General features: G+C 38.6%; 3 protein-coding genes and 1 pseudogene across 7 annotated transcripts; 3 read left to right on the top strand and 1 right to left on the bottom strand.

The window, feature by feature from the left end:
- Positions 1-100: 100 nt before the first annotated feature.
- SLP2 (Calcineurin-like metallo-phosphoesterase superfamily protein) lies at positions 101-1,751 on the top strand. Its single transcript, XM_023685802.2, has one exon. The coding sequence runs from the start codon at positions 145-147 to the stop codon at positions 1,372-1,374; it is 1,230 nt and encodes a 409-aa protein (XP_023541570.2). The 5' UTR covers positions 101-144; the 3' UTR covers positions 1,375-1,751.
- A 325-nt stretch (positions 1,752-2,076) lies between these two features.
- On the bottom strand, positions 2,077-3,773 carry LOC111802078 (serine/threonine-protein kinase BIK1-like; annotated as a pseudogene). The gene is made up of 5 exons (XR_015422493.1): positions 3,504-3,773; positions 3,278-3,422; positions 3,074-3,201; positions 2,849-2,957; positions 2,077-2,636 (listed from the first exon to the last, which is right to left on the bottom strand). The product of XR_015422493.1 is annotated as a serine/threonine-protein kinase BIK1-like (transcript).
- On the top strand, positions 3,706-8,162 carry ACOS5 (acyl-CoA synthetase 5). Of its 2 annotated transcripts, XM_023685801.2 has the most exons (8): positions 3,706-3,846; positions 3,938-4,018; positions 5,519-6,160; positions 6,235-6,816; positions 7,018-7,216; positions 7,297-7,442; positions 7,561-7,628; positions 7,729-8,162. In XM_023685801.2, the coding sequence occupies exons 3-8, from the start codon at positions 5,570-5,572 to the stop codon at positions 7,961-7,963; spliced, it is 1,821 nt and encodes a 606-aa protein (XP_023541569.2). In that variant the 5' UTR covers positions 3,706-3,846; positions 3,938-4,018; positions 5,519-5,569; the 3' UTR covers positions 7,964-8,162. The 2 variants fall into 2 exon arrangements, with proteins under 2 accessions (XP_023541569.2, XP_086983261.1); XM_087127135.1 differs by having other exon boundaries at positions 3,938-6,160.
- A 2,767-nt stretch (positions 8,163-10,929) lies between these two features.
- On the top strand, positions 10,930-15,340 carry LOC111801414 (squamosa promoter-binding-like protein 11). Of its 3 annotated transcripts, none has more exons than XM_023685409.2 (6): positions 10,930-11,023; positions 12,607-13,266; positions 13,466-13,602; positions 13,857-14,117; positions 14,550-14,861; positions 15,140-15,340. In XM_023685409.2, exons 2-5 carry the CDS (start codon positions 12,647-12,649, stop codon positions 14,858-14,860), a joined length of 1,329 nt encoding a protein of 442 aa, XP_023541177.2. In that variant the 5' UTR covers positions 10,930-11,023; positions 12,607-12,646; the 3' UTR covers position 14,861; positions 15,140-15,340. The 3 variants fall into 3 exon arrangements, with proteins under 3 accessions (XP_023541177.2, XP_023541178.2, XP_023541176.2); XM_023685410.2 differs by having other exon boundaries at positions 13,854-14,117; positions 14,550-14,840; XM_023685408.2 differs by having other exon boundaries at positions 13,854-14,117.
- The last annotated feature ends 1,778 nt before the right edge of the window (positions 15,341-17,118 follow it).

The following is a 17,118-nucleotide window of genomic DNA, read 5'->3' as shown; positions in this document are numbered from 1 at the left end:
CTCATAAAGCATAGCCTTTTATACTTTGGGCCCGGCCCATATGAACCCGGCCCACACTTTTCCCCCTTACCCTTTCATCTTTCTTTCGCGCTAAATACATAACGTTCTTACGGCGGAAAAGAAAGAACGAAGCAGCGAACGCCAATGGACTATTCGAAAGAGGCGATATGTAGAGACGTTCCGAATCTTCTCTCCTCTTTCGTTGACTCGTTCGTCGACTTCTCCGTCAGCGGCGGTCTCTTCTTACCGCCGGCCATTCCTGCTCCGGATTCCGCTTCTCAAACCGCGCCTTCCCTTCGTAACCATAAGCCCGAGCCGTCATCGTCTTCGCAGCTTCATACATGGTTACCCTCTCCGGAGCGGCTAATTGCGGTGGGAGACCTTCATGGCGACCTTTCAAAGTCGAAGGAAGCACTGAGACTTGCTGGATTGATCGATGGCTCTGGAAAGTGGATTGGAGGATCCACCACCATGGTTCAGATCGGTGATGTGCTCGACCGCGGCGGTGATGAGCTTAAGATCCTGTATTTTCTTGAGAAACTTAAGCGAGAAGCAGCCAAGGATGGTGGTATGATCATCTCTATGAATGGAAACCACGAAATCATGAACGTCGAGGGTGATTTTAGGTACGTGACTAAGGAAGGGTTGGAGGAATTTAGGGTTTGGGGGGACTGGTTTTCCATTGGGAATAAGATGAAGGCTCTTTGCGTTGGTTTAGAAATTCCCAAAGATCCATTTCAAGGAATTCCTACGGCATTCCGTGGTGTTAAGGAAGAGTTTCATTCCGGATTTCGTGCTAGAATTGCCGCTTTGCACCCCAACGGTCCCATTTCAGGCCGATTCCTGTCGCAAAATACGACCGTACTTGTCGTCGGAGAGTCGGTGTTCGTTCACGGTGGGCTTCTGCCGGGACACGTGGAATATGGGTTGGAACGGATTAACGAAGAGGTGAGAGATTGGATTAAAGGGTTGTCAGGAAAATTCGCACCGGACTATTGTCGACGGAGCAATGCCGTTGTTTGGCTGAGGAAATTTTCCGATGAATCAGCGACGAAATGCGATTGTTCATTGTTAAGGCATGTGCTCGATACGATCCCGGGGGCAAAGAGAATGATAATGGGTCACACAATTCAGACGGCGGGGATCAATGGCGTCTGTAATAACCAAGCTATTCGAATTGATGTTGGCATGTCAAAGGGCTGCACCAATGGCTTTCCCGAAGTTTTGGAGTTTAATGGGAACTCTCCCCCGCGTATATTGACATCAAATCCGCATTTGAAAAAGCCTATGAACTCTCTGAATATTGATAGCAAGGAGGGGCTTGGGCAGTTGCTTCATGAACAAGGACCTAAACAAGTGGAGGTTAAGGCTTAGGAACATGAGACTGCACCTGTCCATCAAACAATAAAAACTTCACAGATAATTGGTTTCGAGTCTGTTCTCTATCCGACATGAACTGATTCGAGTTCATTTGTGTAAGTTAGATTATTCAATGGGCTCTGCAGTCTTCACATTGATAAGTTATTGATCATTCATTGGTAAATATGATTAAATTGTGATATGTTGTTGTAGACTTCTAATGAGGCCTTTGGATTCGATTATTGGCTCGCCATTGTGTACTGTAACATTTCCTTGTCGCTGACATTAAGGAGTAGCATATGAATGTTATTTTTGAAATTATATATCAATATTGAGTATCCTGTTTAGAAGAAGATTAAAAATGTTATATAGTTTTGCTATTCTTGACTCTCTGGACTTTTGTTTGAGATCTTCTGCGCAAATGTGTACCGTGACATTGGCGAGCTCTTCTTCTAGTCTTAGTTAGTTGTTCCCTTTTTAAGCTGGACTATTAGTCTCTACTGACCGAACATAGTAGATTTAGGGCTTGTCTCGAACGTAGTGTTATAGATATTGTCATTTGTATTTGACGTTTGGGCAGAATGGTGGGATGGAATGTACGTCTAATGAATATGAAACATATCGTTCTAGGAAAGAATAGTTATTTTTGTTTCGAGTTAGTAGGTAGCTAATGGGGAAAGCTGTGACTTCAGTGCAAGATTGAAAACAGAAACAGTGTCAATTATGTAATTATGGTCATGAATCATGAGGGATCTGTGCTTGCAGCTCCCGTGTTAGACGACGTTCTACATTGGTAAGAAATAGCTAAGAACTAGAGAGTGCTAACTGCTGTTTAGCTCCATGACTATCTGCCTAACCTTTTACTGGTAAAAATGATGATTTCATATGCCCATGGCACTGCTAGGGGACTTTCTTTCCTTTTTTTCTGGGTCGGGTATCAGAAAGACGTTGAGTAACTTGTAGCCCTTCGAGACGTTGAAGTATTTGCTTGATGCTCGGACGGTTTCTTGGGAAGAATTCTATACTGTGTATTGCTAGCTTGGTGAGTTCGACTCCCTCTTCAGCAGTGTAACCCCAGTCTTTTTGCAAGGTTTCGTGGACCAATGAGCCATTTGGTCTGTACTCATTTTTTGCCCAATTGCTCACTAAGCTGTTCACAACCCGGTGATGATTTTCCCTTTCTAGTTTCTCAGGTTCATAATCTCTCTTGGCTATAAGTCCCAGCAGAATTTCCCCCAAGGAATAGATATCAGTGCTCATTTTCCCCTGACTCCCACCTGAAATGCAAGGTACAAAACTTCATCTTTCGGCCGAGGAAGCCGAGTATCAAGAAATTCAAGCTAGTTTACTTTATATAAACTCGTGTTTACCAGTTGGATTGTTTGTGATGCCTATTTAACAAGTATGTCGAACTTTTTTAACCGATTCCTTGGAGATTATTCATACTGAAAGCTAAGCTTTTGGACATTGAAACATATTTTTAAGGTACCTCTTGTAGACAGATGAAAGTAGCTGGAAGGATTTTGTGCAAAGTTATTGAGGTCGGCCCCCGTCCCGTTGCTAATCACCTCCAACCCGCATAGTTTCGGCTTGCATTCCTGTTAAAATAAACAGGTTAACAATGTTAGAAGCTGCATAGACTGGAACATACAGATTTATGAGGTAACAGTAGCTTTTCTTCATTGTTTAAAGACTATAAAGTAACTATTCTGACCCAATCTAGCATTATATTTGATGCTCTAAACTTGATGGCCAGGCTTTGCTTTTCCTGACTGTGAATGAAGTCCAAAAGCCGAGCCAGTTCGAGGATTACTTCAACTCTTTGGAGCCAATTAAGATCATCTGCCAAAAGAAAGAAAGAAAACTGGTACAGAGCTTCAAAGACAATGGTTTTATGGCTCATGAACATGTAAGTTACCTCTTGCCACTAGATTTTGCAAGGAACCCAATGGATCGAGATCATAAACGACGCCCTTCACTTCATCTTCACAGCAATAACCAATCAATTTAGCCAAACTGGGATGGCCATTTAGAGACGGGTGCGTAGAAAGCTTCACTTCTTCCTGAAAAGACAAAATTTCAAGCTTCGAAAACACAGCCATGTCTGCTAATGAAGGTTAGAAACTTAAAATCTGAGTACTCACTCGAACCAAGAACTCATTGGTTATTGCGTTGCCGAATTCTGGCTTTTGATCCCATATTTTCACTGTCAGGTTTCGAGCTTCTGTTCCCGTTGACCAAGCTGATCGGAGCTGCCCTCTGTAAAATCTGCCGGACTGGGTGATTCCGATCAGGCTGTTGCTGTGGAAATTGCTGGTAAGTGTTTTCAAGTCCTCTGATGTAAAGATTAAGACATTCCCATTTGCAGAATCCGCCGCACGGTGGAGGTTGAAGAAACTCTGCATCTCCGCCATGGAAACAAAGCAAAATTTGGGAGTTGCAGAGGCGTTGACTTTCAAGGATAAACCAGAGTTCTTTGCTTCCGCCGTAAGAATATGTTCAATATTAATAATATTATTAAAGAAAGAGTTGTGTTCACTTTCACCTGCCATTTCCTTTGCAAATGGACTTTTTTCAGGAGGAAGCCGTACGAAGAGTTGTTCAGCTTTGACCAGCTTAAATTACTATCACATTTCGCCGGGATTTGTTTTCTAAGAAAGTACGTAAATCTTTAACGACTTTCCTTCTACGTCAAATGACATAACCCTTTTGAGGATCTTTCTGTCTGTCTGTCCCTCTCTTTGTCGTGTCAAATTTGAATTGAAGAGGGAAACGAAAAGTTAAGGAAGTTTCCCATGAAAACAAGACTCGCCCTGTAACAGCCCAAGCCTACCGCTAGTCGGTATTATACTTTTTGGGCTTTCCCTTACGGGTTTCCCCTCAAAGTTTTTAAAATGCTTCTGATAGGGAGAGGTTTCCACACCCTTATAAAGGGTGTTTTATTCTCCTCCCCAACCGTTGTGGGATCTCACAATCCACCCCCTCCGGGATCAGTGTCCTTGCTGGCACTCGTTCCCTTCTCCAATCGATGTGGGACCCCCCAATCCACCCTCTTTTGGGGCCCAGCGTCCTTGCTGGAAAACCGTCTTGTGTCTAACCCCCTTCAGGGCTCAGTCTCCTCGTTGGCACATCACCCGGTAGCCCATTTGTAATAGCCCAAGCCCACCGCTAGCAGATATTGTCCTCTTTTGGGTTTCCCCTCAAGGTTTTTAAAACGTGTTTGCTAGGGAGAGGTTTCCACACCCTTATAAAGGGTGTTTCTTTCTCCTCCCCAACCGATGTGAGATCTCACAATCCATCCTCTTCGGGGTCAGCGTCTTCGCTGGCACTTGTTCCCTTCTCCAATCGATGTGGGACCCCCCCAATCCACCCTCCTTTGGGACCCAGCATCCTTGCTGACACACCATTTTGTGTCCACCCCCCTTTGGAGTTCACTCTCCTCGTTGGCACATCGCCTGGTGTCTAGCTCTGATACCATTTGTAACAGCCCAAGCCCACCGCTAGCAAATATTGTCCTCTTTGAGCTTTCCCTTTTGGGTTTCCCCTCAAGGTTTTTAAAATGTGTTTGCTAGGGAGAGGTTTCCACACCCTTATAAAGGGTGTTCTTTTCTCCTCCCCAACCGATGTGACATCTCACAGTCCACCCCCCTTTGGGACCGAGCGTTCTTGCTGGCACTCGTTCCCTTCTCCAATCGATGTGGGACCCCCCCCCCCCCTCCCCCAATCCACCCTCCTGGGACCCAGCGTCGTTGTTGGCACACCGCCTTGTGTCCACCCCCTTCGGGGCTTAGCCTCCTCGCTGGCACATCGCCCGGTGTCCGACTCTAATACCATTTGTAATAACTCAAGCCCATTGCTAGCAGATATTGTGATCTTTGGGCTTTTCCTTTCAGGCTCCCCTCAAGGTTTTTAAAACGCGTATGCTAGAGGGATTCTACACCCTTATAAAGGATGTTTTGTTCTCCTCCCCAACCGATGTTGGATCTCACACGCCCCATGCAGGGAATTCTTGAACAATGAAATTCTATTTTGTTCATTAAATTATAGAACAGGCTAGCTTCTGTTGATAAGTTCTGTACAGTTTTATGTGAAAGTAGGAAGATTCCAAACCATTGTTTGTTAGTTCAGAAATGGGGAATTGTCTAAATGCTTTCTGCAGCTGAACCCGTGACCAGCTTTGTTTAGAAAGGGAGTTTATAGGTCTGCCTTAATGAGTGGCATGAATCAACAACATCCCACCAAAAAAAGGCTCATGCCAATCTCACCCTCAGTAGCTCTACAAATTTCTCATCCGCAAAGCATGATACAAGCTTTCTCAGCTCCTCCTTTAAGAAGAGGGAGACGCTCGTTGATGTCTGCAGCAACCAACAACTCCGCCATGGCTACTTGCATTCGGGATTCGGTAGAAGACGAGGAACACATTTTCCGTAGCCAACTTCCCGAGGTCCAAGTGCCTGATGATATCACATTGCCGGAGTTTGTACTTCAGAATGCTGAATCATATGCTGATAATGTGGCATTTGTGGAAGCTGTGAGCGGAAAGGCGTACACTTATCGTGAAGTTGTGAGAGACACGAGTAGGTTCGCTAAGGCCTTGAGCTCTCTGAGGTTGAAGAAGGGGCAGGTCGTTATTGTCGTTCTACCCAACGTTGCTGAATATGCCATTGTTGCTTTAGGGATAATGGCTGCTGGAGGTGTGTTTTCTGGTGTGAATCCAGCAGCTCACATATCTGAAATCAAAAAGCAGGTGGAGGTAGCAGATGCCAAACTCGTCGTTACAAACAGCTCAAGCTTCGAAAAGGTAAAATCGAAACTGTCGTTATCGATCATATTATTTCGAATTCAACTCGACGTCTATCTAATGATTGATAACAGGTAAAGGAATTAAAGCTTCCAGTGATCGTAGTAGGGGAGGAACTGATTGAAGGTTCCATGAACTGGCACAAACTGCTCGAAGCCGCGGATCGAGCGGGCAACAATTTCGTCAAAGAAGATATCAAGCAGACTGATTTATGTGCCCTTCCTTTCTCATCAGGCACTACAGGAGTTTCCAAAGGTGTAATGCTAACTCATCGAAATCTAGTGGCGAACTTGTGTTCTACGCTCTCCGGCGTACCGCAAGAAATGGTGGGCAAGGTCACGACGTTAGGCCTCATTCCGTTCTTCCACATTTACGGGATTACCGGAATATGTTGTGCAACACTTCGAAACAAGGGAAAAGTCGTGGTGATGGGAAGATTTGATCTTAGAACCTTCATCAATGCCCTGATAACACAGGAGGTCACATTTGCTCCAATTGTTCCTCCTATCATCTTGGCCTTGGTTAAGAATCCTATTGTGAAGGAATTTGATCTAAGCGGTCTCAAACTTCAGGCTATCATGACTGCAGCTGCTCCGCTCGCACCCGAACTTCAAACGTCCTTCGAGAAAAAGTTCCCGGGCGTGGATGTTCAAGAGGTAATTAAGTCACTACTCGAGTAGATGGATTGTGAGAACTCTCGACTCTTATTCATTCTGTCAAATTATCAAGCTATAACATGTAGTCCACCTTCCTGTTTTCTGCATATCGAAAACGAACCGAGCTCCACCGTCGCATTGTAGAGCTAATTCACAGGGTCGTACTACCTATGCTAACTAAATGTCATTGATCGCCAACAGGCATATGGGCTAACCGAGCACAGCTGCATCACTCTCAACTATGGAAGCATAGGCAAAGACAATCTCGCTGCAAAGAAAAACACGGTTGGCCGTATTCTTCCTAATCTAGAAGTCAAATTCATCGACCCCGACAGCGGTAGGTCGCTGCCGAAGAACACGCCTGGGGAAATCTGTGTAAGAAGCCAGTGTGTGATGCAAGGTACATAATTTGGACTGGTGCAGAAAATCCATCTGAGATCTCTAATTATATGCTAGTTGAATCTTTCCTTGTTGTTTCAGGCTACTACAATAATGAAGAGGAGACTTCAAGGACCATCGACGACAAAGGCTGGATGCACACGGGCGACATCGGATACATCGACGACGATGGCGATGTGTTCATTGTGGATCGTATTAAAGAGTTGATTAAGTACAAAGGCTTCCAAGTAAAGACACTACATAAACTTTGCTTGATAAATCGAAGCTCGAGAACAGAAAAAAGTAGAATTCAAATGGTTATCAAACAGCTATATAAGGTAACGAATGTCTTTGATTTCTATACAGGTTGCTCCGGCCGAGTTAGAGGCAATCCTCCTTACTCATCCCTCGATTGAAGATGCAGCTGTGGTGCCGTAAGCTTCGCTTCCCTTTACATTATTTCTATTTAAATGATCCTGAAACAAATCGAACCCGAAATGGTTAAAACAACGTTAACCCGCGTCGGTATTTCAGGCTGCCAGACAAAGAAGCCGGTGAGATCCCAGCAGCAAGCATTGTAATGGCTCCAAATGCAAAAGAAACCGAAGACGAAATAATCAAATACGTCGCTTCAAACGTTGCACATTACAAGAAAGTTAGGCTTGTTCATTTTGTCGAAACGATCCCGAAATCGCCGTCTGGGAAAGTCATGAGAAGGTTGATCAAAGAGAAGATGATCGAAAAGATTCGAGCCGAGACGGCCTCTTGATCCGTGGCTGTGATGGCTATATTTTGTTTGAATCCTCCATTGCAATGGGCAGTGAAGCTCACACTAAGCTCTTCTTCTTTCCCTTTCTCAAGTTCCTAGTGTTTGGCTGTTCTGTTTGGCCTCAATGCAAGTTGTTGTTTAATAATATGAAGCTTATATTTTAATTTCTATTTTTCAATAAATAAGTTTATTTTTCTTTTTCCTAAGATTCTCAATCTGTAATTCAATTTCTGCAATTATTGTTTCAACCCGACAGACTCATATGATAGTGTCTACCGAGTCATAAAAGTATTAGTTAATGGTAATATCTGATTGCAATTAATTATAATGTTAAATTGATCAAAAATAATAATAAAAATAATAATAATAATAATAATAACTCTAAACTTGTATTTTATTTCAAAAATATTCAAAAACCGGTAAAAGTTTTAATAATAAATTAAAATTTCATAAAAGTATTTATTCTACCTTAGTTTTGTACTTGACTTTGTTTCAAAAAAAAATATATATGTTCGAATTTTAAAAAGTTTCATCAATATTATTCAATTTAAAAAAATATATATTAAAAGTTCTGTAATATGTTTAAAAAATACCGTTATAGTTAATTTTGGATAGAAACCATTAGTACTTTGTTTCAATAATACGAAGAATCAGTTCCAAATGAAACCATTAGTACTTTGTTTCAATAATACAAAGAATCAGTTCCAAATGAATCTATTACTCCTTAGCCACTCAAAACAGAATGTATTATTTTTAATTTCATAAATTATGTAAGGGTGAAATGGTCAATTTAACTTCGTTTCTTATGGGATGGGATCGGGAAATAAATTTCAGCCACAAACGTATATGAAGAGACTCTAAATACCCACAATATGTTACCTAGAAATCAGATTCTTTGATGAATATAATTCAGATCTCAAATTGAGACGTTTTTCTTCTAAATCTGAGCATCATATTTGTCATTTCTAAGTTTCAACCAATTCTTGCGGTAAAATTGCATCTGAGCCATTCAATCGAGCCTTGATCAAGTTCGATTGTGGAGTAACTCAATTCAGAATAAGGTTTCCAAATCTTGCTTCTAAATCTCGATCGTAGTAGGTAATCTAATTCTAGTCTTATCTCTTGATCTGAATTTTGTATGAGGTGGTGTTAATTATTTTTTAATAAAGGGTTCTTGTTTCAACAAAAGATCATTAGTTGAGGATTAGGGTTGCCTTATCAATAGTCTCGAACTTTTAATAGTGCTTCAAAAATACTCTTAAATTTTGCACACGAGTCATTACAGATCGTATTAGAGCAAGACGATAGGATGGGACTCGGAGATGAACCAAGGTAGAGTTAATAGGCATGTGCCCCGAGAGTAAAGGAATGATACATCATACATGAATGAACTGAAACTATATTTAAATGTGAATGATCCTATATTTAAATGAGAATGATCACGAGAATATGTCATTATAGTTAAGAAAATAATTGACAATCATTATATATATCAACACCGTGCACATCTTTTTTATTGTTCAAACTCCAAAATTAAATATGTTTGGCTTGAAACAACTCTCCAGGTCAATAAAAATAAAATAGAACTCGTTTTTTAATATATCATCAAAATTACAATTTTTTTAAAAATATATTTAATTATATAATTAAACAAGTGTATTATTAATATAATGTTATTAATATTTTATAAATTTTACAAAAATGTCGATTAATTTTTAATATTGAATTCAAATAATTATTTATTTACCATAACACCCCACGACTTCAGCCCCATCTCACAAAATTTTTAAATATTATAAGCAAGTTGCTCAATAAATAAATAGGGATAATTAGTTTTTTTTTTTAATCATTATTTTATATTTCGTTTAAAAAAAATTTATTTTCAAAAGACTAATTATTTTGGATCTATTTCCATTTTATTATTCTTTTTAAATTAAACAAATAAATATTACTTCTATATTTTATTATTTACTTTTTTTATTCATATTTTTTAAATTAAAATATTTTTTAAAAAAAATATAAAAAAGATAGCAAAAAATGATAATAAAAAAAACATAGAAAAACAAAAACAAAAATGTGCATCAAAATAAATTAATTTTTTAAATTTTAATTAGTAATAATTTAGTTACGATAATTTAAATTTTGTAATAATTATTTTTTTTAAATTTAATTCTTATATTTAAAAACCTATAAAAATTTAATTGTTCAACGGTTGTAATTTATAAAAATATTTAGTCCATAATCAATTTATTAATCTACATATTTAAAAAAATATATCATTGAATTTTAATAATATTGACTAAATTATAATATATTAAATTTTGTGATGTCCGGGAGGAGAACAAACTACTGTTTATAAGGTGTGGAAACCTTCCCTAGCAGTCTTGAGTGAAAGCCCAAAAAGACAATATCTGCTAACGGTGGATCTGGGTCATTACAAATGGTTTCAAAGTCAGACACCAAACAATGTGTCAGCCTTCTCGCTGTTTCCCGAAAGGGGGTAGACACGAGGCGATGTGCCGGTAAGGACGCTGGGACCCAAAGGGGGTAGATTTGGGGGCGGTCCCACATCGATTAGAGGAAGGAAAGAGTGCCAGCGAAGACGCTAGGCCCCATAGGAAATGGATTGTGATGTTCCTCGCGCAGACGCGTTTCAAAGCCTTGAGGAAATTAGAGGAGTAAATTATTACAAAATTAAAATTTTTTATTTAAAATATTTTTTAACCTTTATATTTTTATGTCACACTAATATTTTTGTATATATAAAATAATAAAATAAAATATTATGATAAAATCCCACTGGTGATCGATCCCTTCCAATTATAGATAAAAACAAATTTAAATATATTTTAATAATAAAATATGGAAGCGTGTGTGATTTGGATATGAACCCATTGGGCCGGACTCGGCCCAAAACGCGTGGCTTTATCGTTGGTATAAATACTGATTCAGTAATAGAGTGGCGGGTGAGCTTTTGAGGAGGTGAAGGTGCAGTCCTCCACCTTAACACGTCCTCCTCTGAACACTGAAGTCTACCAAATTTTTCTGCCGACGCACTCGGTAAGCTCTGCAAATCTCACTTTTTGTTGTTTTCGGTTTGTGCATTGGAAGAAAACTAATGAAGGTGGATCGAGTTTACTGTTTTTATCATGTTTCCGCTGAGGTTCTTCCGATTCAGATTTTTTTGTGAATTTTTAGTGTGTTATCAGATGTTCGTTTTGCTTCGAATTTGAATGAATCTAGTTTTTCTTTTGTTTTTTCTAGATTTCGCTTAGTTATAGATAGTTTTTTCTCGGTGGAGAGATTAGAATGCTTTGGAAATGATTGAATATGTGATTTTCTCCGTTTGTTTGTCGGTGGTGTGGATGGAGATATTATATCTGCTGCTGCGGCTGTTGTTGAATTTGCTGTTTAGTTTTGGATATATTTACTTAAATCTAGAAATATAGCTAGCTTGAGATCGTACATTCAATGTCGATTGAAGAACCATGTGTGTTCTACTCATCATCCCTCCTTTAGTTTCTCTCCAGTTATCTTGAGCACTACTGCTTCCAAAATCGTAAGAATACGCAGTTTCCTTCGATCCTTGATGGTTTTTCTGTAGTTAATTGCTCCAGGACTAAGATAGAGATGAAGAAGACGCTTAAATTCTAAAACCTGTCCCAGAGCCTAGGAAGGGGACACTAAACCGTCTGGATTCTACAAATTTAGCAATTTATTTTACGCTGAGAAATACAAAGGAACGTGGTCGGTTTGGATTGGTACTTGGCAATCGTGATAACTTGAGGTCGAAATTTTCTAGCTTCACTTCCATTGGTAGGCCATAATGTATCAATTGTCTCGTTTTTTTATCATGTGGACTTATTGTTCCAGAAATTTTCACGAATTTATTTGGAACAATAGAAATTCTGTTCTCATGTTTCCAATTATATGAGGTAATAGTCGGCCTTTGCCACAACTGAATTATGTAGACACTCAAGAAAGTGAACCCAATTACAATCTGTGCTTTCCCGAGGTAGTTCTGAGGGTACACAGAGCAAGGAAGTATCTCTGTCTGAGGTGAGTTTTGTATGACTTTTTAAGCAATTAAAGCTAAAAGGTAAGCGGTTGAAGAACTGTGACACCGAAGGAAAGGTATAGTGCTTTAAAATTTAAGAACACCATTCTCTGATAAGGAATAAAAAGTACTGTTAACTACTGCGGTTGTTTGTAACCGCACCTGGTTGGGCTTTAGAATAAAGTTAAAATACATGAAAAGAAATGTACTCTGAGAGAACATCTTTCTGCTTTTGTGCCTTCCTTACTGTGGTCTCTTTGGATGAGGTTGACAACTGTATTGATCCCTGCACGTTTGAGAGAGGAATATCTCAATCTTCTTTATTTTGCATATGATCTCAAAGAAAGAAATTGTTCAAATTCTACTTCGTCATTTATTTGAAGGTTATGCTTCTTCTTGATTGCCTGATTTAAGTCTTGCTCTTTCATACCTTTTTTCAGCTGTAGCATCTGTTTTTGTTAGTAAATTAACTATGACCACCAATTCTTGTGATGCAATTGAATGTTCAATACACTGTTTATGATTTTTGTGACCAAATAGATTTCTCCAAAATGCTAGTCAATGCTGATTTATAATTCTCTGATAGGAATAAGGTGCATGAGACATTTCCCAGCCATTTGTAGTTGATGGAGTGGAATGCAAGACCTTCTTTACAATGGGACTGGGAGAACTTAACGGTACTTAATCCAAGAATTTCCGGACATGGGGATATATTACATCCAACTAATTTTGAAAATAAACATGGAATAAATGTTGGATCTTCCAATTCAGTTGGGGACGCCAGAATTACTGGTGGTCCTTTTTTCGAGTTAGGGAAAACTTCTCCAAAAAACTCAAAGTCAGTTTCCCAAAATTCATTGTCGATTGAGAAAAGTCGAACAACCAAATTCACACTTGAGGGATTTGAGCCAACTTTAGAAGATATTGACAACAAATACAAATTTGTTGAGACTTCAATTTGCTCCTGTGAACCAATGCTCAGTCTGAAGCTTGGTAAGCAGGCATACTTCGAAAATACTAGTGCTGGAAATGTTAAAAAGCCATCTGTTCCCTTGATGGAATCCCAAGCTACTCGAAAGAGGTGCCAGAATACACCATCCCCTCACTGCCAAGTTGAAGGTTGTAACATAGATCTTTCGAATGCTAAGGATTACTATCGCAAACATAGAGTTTGTGAAAGCCATTCCAAATCTCCCAAGGTCATCATTGGAGGCATAGAGCGTCGGTTTTGCCAACAATGTAGTAGGTAAACTCCTGGACATATTTAAATTTTTGCAGATAGTTATGGGTCAAAAAGTATGTTCTTACCGAGTGCATATATACCTCTTTATCCATTAGCTCTTTGATCTGCTTTGTATCTTGCATATTTCTGACCACTATTTGTTTCCGAAATTAGCCATTATTTAAATCCAATGTGAATAAATATTAGATCTGCATTGTCAAAGGTTTCATGGCATATCTGATTTTGATGAGAAGAAACGAAGCTGCCGTAGGCGTCTTTCTAATCATAATGCTCGACGTCGTAAGCCACAGTCAAAAGTGATCAGTCTGAATCCAGCAAGGCTATCTTCTTGGGATTTTGGTATGTCATTTTCACGAAAAACAGTTCTCATGTTAACAAGCTTTCAAGTCCGCAACCGAATGATGGTTGTAAGTTCTTTATTGCTCATGTTTGGAATCCTGAATTAGCGTTCATATAACTGAGCTGGTAGTTAGCAGCCAGACTCCCTTATATAGTTCAAGTAGTGGATATCTGCCCGGAGATCATTTTATATTTCTATATAATTCATTATTCACCAGCATATTGATCATCCGTTTATATTGTGACCTCCGTAGAGAGGCGACAGATCGACGTTTTCTCAGACAAATTATCGCTCATCTATCCTATATCTCGTACAAATTCAGCATGGGAATCTGAATTGAACACCAGACACCCACAATGTGGCCAGTATGTATTAAAGTCAGAACAAGCATGTGGTTCGACAGGGCAGCTTAACGTATCAAGGAATGAGATGCGATGCGTGCGTGCTATGCCTTATCACGACACCAGTAAGCTCGTGACCTTCAAGGGACCTGCAACCAGGGTTCTTGATGCAGGTTCGTTTCTTTATACCAAGGAACATGTTCTATGTTTTTATTCTGTTATTCCATAATGATTTGGTTCCTAGGTTGTCAACGAACTCGAGGTCAATAGTGTGTCCTTAGATTCCATATGAATTGGAAACATACCAAGTAATGTTCCACAAACGTCATTTCATAACAATTCCTTTATGCGTGCATCATTTTTTTATTTCACTTTAGAATAAGTAAGAGTTTCAATTTACGTGCATAGACATGATCATATTCAACGAAAACAACCCGACAAGTTTAGATTCAACCGACCCAATCTACGAACTATGAATTTGTTTTTGCCCACTAAAAGATATGATGTTTATATCCAATTCTTCACGATTGTTTGTACAGAAATGAAATTTGCAATTGTTTATAGGTTTTTAGAAGGATAATTGATTTCTTCTGTTCTGAATACAGCTCAGGATCTTCAACGTGCTCTCTCTCTTCTGTCAACTGATTTAAAGGGTCCATATGAGGCAAAGCTCATTTCATCTGACAGCCCTAATAGTCTTAGTAACCCTAATTATGCTAACCAAACCGCCACATCGCAGTCGCCAATGGATCTCGGAATTCAAAGTCTGCCCTTTGCTTCAGTTGATTCAGGATGGCCCATTGAATCGCAGGTGCAGGTGCAAGTCCACCATCCGAGCAATGAAGGCAGTGGTTTGTTACAAGACTTGCAGCTCTTCAAAACACCATGCGAGATTGGTATGTTCTCTAACAGTTAAGGTCAGTCAACTTATTCTTTCCCTACGATTTTTCATGGTTTCTATTTGAATGAATTGAAGACTTTGATGTTCCTGGAAGATGCATGTTAACTAAAACGAACACTCCTTTTCTTGCATTTTCACTGATAATTCTTCTGTGCTGATGACCATTTAAAATCATATCCATGAGACCAAAGTTCCCCACTAACGACTTCCCATTTATTCTTCTTTTTTTTTTTTTCTTTTTTTTTTTTTTTTTTTTGTCAATTTACTAAAATTCAAAAGTGATATTATCACTAGGTGACCCCGGAAATTAAGAACGAAGATGGGAATGTTGCAGGTATCTACACTATCTACATTTTCCCCTCTCGAGAAAGAACATCGATTTAGACTAAGCTTATTGCAGATTTATTTCGTTGTCATTGTTCACGACCCCAATTGATAATGCCCTTTGTTTTGGTTTGTTTTCTTTAAAAAAACACAGCTAAAAATGTTTGTTAATTTCTTCCAGTTCTATTGAGAGAGAGAGAGAGAGTGGAGCTAAGCATATCTAATAGTATTTTCTTTTCTTTTTTAATATCGAAAAAAAAAAAAAAAAAAAAAGATAATAGATATGTTGTTTGAGAGAGAAAAGTCGAATAAAATGTTGGGAGGAGTTCAGAGAGATTAAACGGTAAAGGATGGTTAAGACCGGGAGGGGCAAGCTATAGAGAAAGAAGGAATCTTAGAAGGATTAAAAAAGGGAGAATTTTGAAGAGATGGGTTATATCGATATTTTCATTAAAATAGTGGATTTTAAAATATTACAACACGAGTAAAGCCAAAGGTGAGCAGCGTTAATTTTCCAGCTTAAAGAATGTCTCCGTTAGGAAATGAGTAAGCCAATGGCTAATTTAGGAAATGATCATGGATTAATCCGGATTAGTCTCTTATTCCTCTCTATTTATTCCTCTATTGGTTTGAGGCCTTTTGGAGAAGTCCAAAGCAAAGCCATAAATATTTATGTTTAATCCTCTCTATTGGTTTGAGACCTTTTGGAGAAGCCCAAAGCAAAGCCATAAAAACTTATGTTTAAAGTGGACAATATCATACCATTGTAGAGAATGATGCTAGACTTGGGTAGCAATCAACAAGAAACTTGGTAGCATACTTCAATAATCCTTCAAGGACCATGGTGCCACTCTTTTTCGGAAAGAGGAGTTGCCGAGCTATCTTAGTTAGCTATCTGAAAGTCAAGCTCTTTGGGGTTCCCCTATCTATACAGCCGTTTCCCTATACAGCATAGAATAGATCTTTTCATAGATTTAGTCAGTCATTCTATTTCCTTCTTGTTTCGGCTTTCAAAAAGCGGCTAAGGAGTTCAAAACTTGGTAGCATACTTCAATAATCCTTTGAGGACCATTTCTCCAACTCCGTAAGGTAAATAACGGTGTAGGGGCATTTTCAAGCGTTTTCTTTCTCCAAATGTACAGTCCAATATCAATGCTTAAATTTTGACTCTTAAAATAGTTTTAATACAAAGACAAATATAAATAAAAAGGTTATTTGTTACTAAAATTACATTTTAAAACATTAAGTTCTAAAAAGCGATTAATCAAAATAAAACAAAGTTTGGTTTTAAAAAACAATTTATTAAGTACCTAATTGTAAATTTACTTTCGACTATGTATTGACAATAACAAATTGTTTGAAAGATGCTTGTGTACTTCGCGAGGACAAAAGGGAACTTATAAAGTGATACCTAAAAGCTGGCACCATTTTCAACTACTCCAAAAGAATTAGTTCATGCCTTTAAATTTTATTCTATTTTACTTTTTTTAGTTTAAAAATAAAAATAAAAATAAAAAACTTCACCATGAGGGCAAGTCATATTAAGAAATAACCGAGGGAAAAACACGAATTATTTGAGCAAAAAGGCAAAAGGAAACAAAAAGTGAATCTATAAGAAAATTTAAGTAGTTTTTAGAATATAAATAGAACAAGCATATTTTAAACGATGGAACTTGTACACCTATACTTACCCTCATTTGAAGCAGCATTTCTAATAAGGCCAACCTCGACCCATATCGCTACTTAGGGGTCAACTTTAGGAACTACCTAATTCTAGAAAGTATTTCTAAAACGGAGTTATACTAAAAAGTTAATGACAAAGAAAGGGTCAAATTTTAGATAAATGATGGAAGAATAGGTGAAGTCGGTCAGTTAGATGAATAGGTTATCCATTTTGAGTATAAACTCTCATGCTTTGCTTTGGGCTTTCCCAAAATGCCTTATCACCA

Source organism: Cucurbita pepo, chromosome 9, assembly GCF_057944985.1.
Source record: "Cucurbita pepo subsp. pepo isolate OVF chromosome 9, ASM5794498v1, whole genome shotgun sequence".
NCBI lineage: Eukaryota > Viridiplantae > Streptophyta > Magnoliopsida > Cucurbitales > Cucurbitaceae > Cucurbita > Cucurbita pepo.
The sequence above is the reverse complement of the archived record's forward strand: the minus strand, read 5'-3'. Positions and strand labels throughout refer to the sequence as shown.

Bases quoted from the DNA above. Each gene is read 5' to 3' on its own strand.
- ACOS5 (XM_023685801.2), top strand. From the start codon at position 5,570: ATGAGTGGCATGAATCAACAACATCCCACCAAAAAAAGGCTCATGCCA. The intron at 6,161-6,234 runs GTAAAATCGAAA...GATTGATAACAG, and splicing joins ACAGCTCAAGCTTCGAAAAG to GTAAAGGAATTAAAGCTTCC. The intron at 7,629-7,728 runs GTAAGCTTCGCT...TCGGTATTTCAG, and splicing joins GAAGATGCAGCTGTGGTGCC to GCTGCCAGACAAAGAAGCCG.
- LOC111801414 (XM_023685408.2), top strand. From the start codon at position 12,647: ATGGAGTGGAATGCAAGACCTTCTTTACAATGGGACTGGGAGAACTTA. The intron at 13,603-13,853 runs GTATGTCATTTT...TTGTGACCTCCG, and splicing joins GCTATCTTCTTGGGATTTTG to TAGAGAGGCGACAGATCGAC. The intron at 14,118-14,549 runs GTTCGTTTCTTT...TTCTGAATACAG, and splicing joins AACCAGGGTTCTTGATGCAG to CTCAGGATCTTCAACGTGCT.
- SLP2 (XM_023685802.2), top strand. From the start codon at position 145: ATGGACTATTCGAAAGAGGCGATATGTAGAGACGTTCCGAATCTTCTC.